General features: G+C 48.5%; 1 protein-coding gene across 1 annotated transcript; it reads left to right on the top strand.

Annotated features, from left to right (window-relative positions):
* Positions 1-235: 235 nt before the first annotated feature.
* Chrm5 (cholinergic receptor muscarinic 5) lies at positions 236-2004 on the top strand. The gene has a single exon (XM_021194351.2). It carries the CDS (start codon positions 313-315, stop codon positions 1909-1911), a length of 1599 nt encoding a protein of 532 aa, XP_021050010.1. The 5' UTR covers positions 236-312; the 3' UTR covers positions 1912-2004.
* The last annotated feature ends 355 nt before the right edge of the window (positions 2005-2359 follow it).

Genomic DNA, 2359 nt, shown 5'->3' with positions numbered 1-2359 from the left:
TGTTATCCAAAATTTATTTTGCCTTCTACCTCATACTTACCTTAACTATTTCAACACTATGAATAGTTTTGATAATTATTTCTTCAGTGGGGGAAAAAGGTTCAACAATTCAGCATCTCATTCTACGTGCATTTCATAATTTTGTATGCAATGATGAACCCCAAAAGAAAAAGAAAACCATGCAGAAGTGTGTGTGATGAGCGGAACTGACCTGTTTGTGTTTCTTCCAGATACTGGCCAAGAAGAGGGGAGGCCAAACAGAGAGTAGCTCCAAACCTTGGACTAAATCTGAGTGTAATTTCTTGAGCCAGGATGGAAGGGGAGTCTTACCACAATGAAACCACTGTCAACGGCACCCCCGTAAATCACCAGGCTTTGGAACGCCACGGACTTTGGGAAGTCATTACTATTGCGGCTGTGACCGCTGTGGTCAGTCTGATGACCATTGTCGGCAATGTCTTGGTTATGATCTCCTTCAAAGTCAACAGTCAGCTCAAGACAGTTAACAACTATTACCTGCTCAGCTTGGCCTGTGCAGACCTCATCATTGGCATCTTCTCCATGAACCTCTACACGACCTACATCCTCATGGGACGCTGGGTTCTCGGGAGTCTAGCCTGTGACCTTTGGCTGGCACTCGACTATGTAGCCAGCAATGCTTCTGTCATGAACCTTCTGGTGATTAGCTTTGACCGTTACTTTTCCATCACAAGACCACTGACATACCGGGCTAAGCGTACCCCAAAGAGGGCTGGCATCATGATCGGCTTGGCATGGCTGGTCTCCTTCATCCTCTGGGCGCCAGCCATCCTCTGCTGGCAGTACTTGGTCGGGAAGCGGACAGTACCACCTGATGAGTGCCAGATCCAGTTCCTCTCTGAGCCCACCATCACTTTTGGGACAGCCATTGCTGCCTTCTACATCCCTGTCTCCGTCATGACCATACTCTACTGCCGGATCTACCGGGAAACAGAGAAGCGAACCAAGGACCTGGCTGACCTCCAAGGTTCCGATTCTGTGGCAGAAGTCAAGAAGAGAAAGCCGGCTCACAGGACCCTGCTCAGATCTTTTTTTAGCTGCCCTAGACCCAGCCTGGCCCAGAGAGAAAGGAATCAGGCCTCCTGGTCATCCTCCCGTAGAAGCAACTCAACAACAGGAAAACCAACCCAGGCCACTGACCTAAGTGCTGACTGGGAAAAGGCTGAGCAGGTTACCAACTGTAGCAGCTGTCCCTCTTCAGAGGACGAAGCCAAGGCTACCACTGACCCTGTCTTTCAAGTGGTCTACAAGAGTGAGGCCAAGGAAAGCCCCGGGAAGGAATTCAATACCCAAGAGACGAAGGAAACGTTTGCGAGCCCTCGGACTGAAAACAAGGACTATGACGCTCCCAAATACTTCCTGTCTCCAGCTGCTGCTCATAGACTCAAAAGTCAGAAGTGTGTAGCCTATAAGTTCCGATTGGTGGTAAAAGCTGATGGGACCCAGGAGACGAACAATGGCTGTCGCAAGGTGAAAATCATGCCCTGTTCCTTCCCAGTGTCCAAAGACCCTTCAACAAAAGGCCTGGATCCCAACCTCAGCCATCAAATGACCAAACGAAAGAGAATGGTCCTAGTTAAAGAGAGGAAAGCGGCGCAGACCTTGAGTGCCATTCTCCTGGCCTTCATCATCACATGGACTCCTTATAACATCATGGTCCTGGTTTCCACCTTCTGCGACAAGTGTGTCCCTGTTACCCTGTGGCACTTGGGTTACTGGCTGTGCTATGTCAACAGCACCATCAACCCCATCTGCTACGCTCTCTGCAACAGAACCTTCAGGAAGACCTTTAAGCTGCTGCTTCTCTGCCGGTGGAAAAAGAAAAAAGTAGAAGAGAAGTTGTATTGGCAAGGCAACAGTAAGCTACCCTGAAACCTTAGCAACTCCTCTCGAAAGAACAATGATCACGGTCTGGTTTGCTTGTTAAAGGAATGTCGTCTGCCATTCTGAGTCCCTGAAGGCTTGTCAAGGTGCAAGGTCTGCTGTCAAACAAAGAGTCACACATGCACCTGCCTGTGAGGTGAGTCTTGTCCATTACCAAGGCCACCCAATGCCACTAGAATTTGCCGGTGAATCAGAGAGACAGATTCAGGGCCCTTCTCTGGAAGTACACTTGAGTCACCATGGACAATACCTTCAGGAACTGATCTGTGAAGAATAGTATGGACCAGATGGAAATCTTCCCCTGCAGCATTCTGTCATAGAGTGTTGTGCAATATGTATGTGTCTATATGAAGTTGTCTTATATCAGCAAGAATCAGGAGCGTGTAAGCCAGATGGACCTCCAGATAAAAGTGTTATTCAACTAGCTTCTAAAGTT

Source organism: Mus pahari, chromosome 3 (genome assembly GCF_900095145.1).
Source record: "Mus pahari chromosome 3, PAHARI_EIJ_v1.1, whole genome shotgun sequence".
Lineage (NCBI taxonomy): Eukaryota > Metazoa > Chordata > Mammalia > Rodentia > Muridae > Mus > Mus pahari.
Note: the sequence above shows the minus strand (reverse complement) of the source record. Positions and strands in the feature narration are given on the sequence as shown.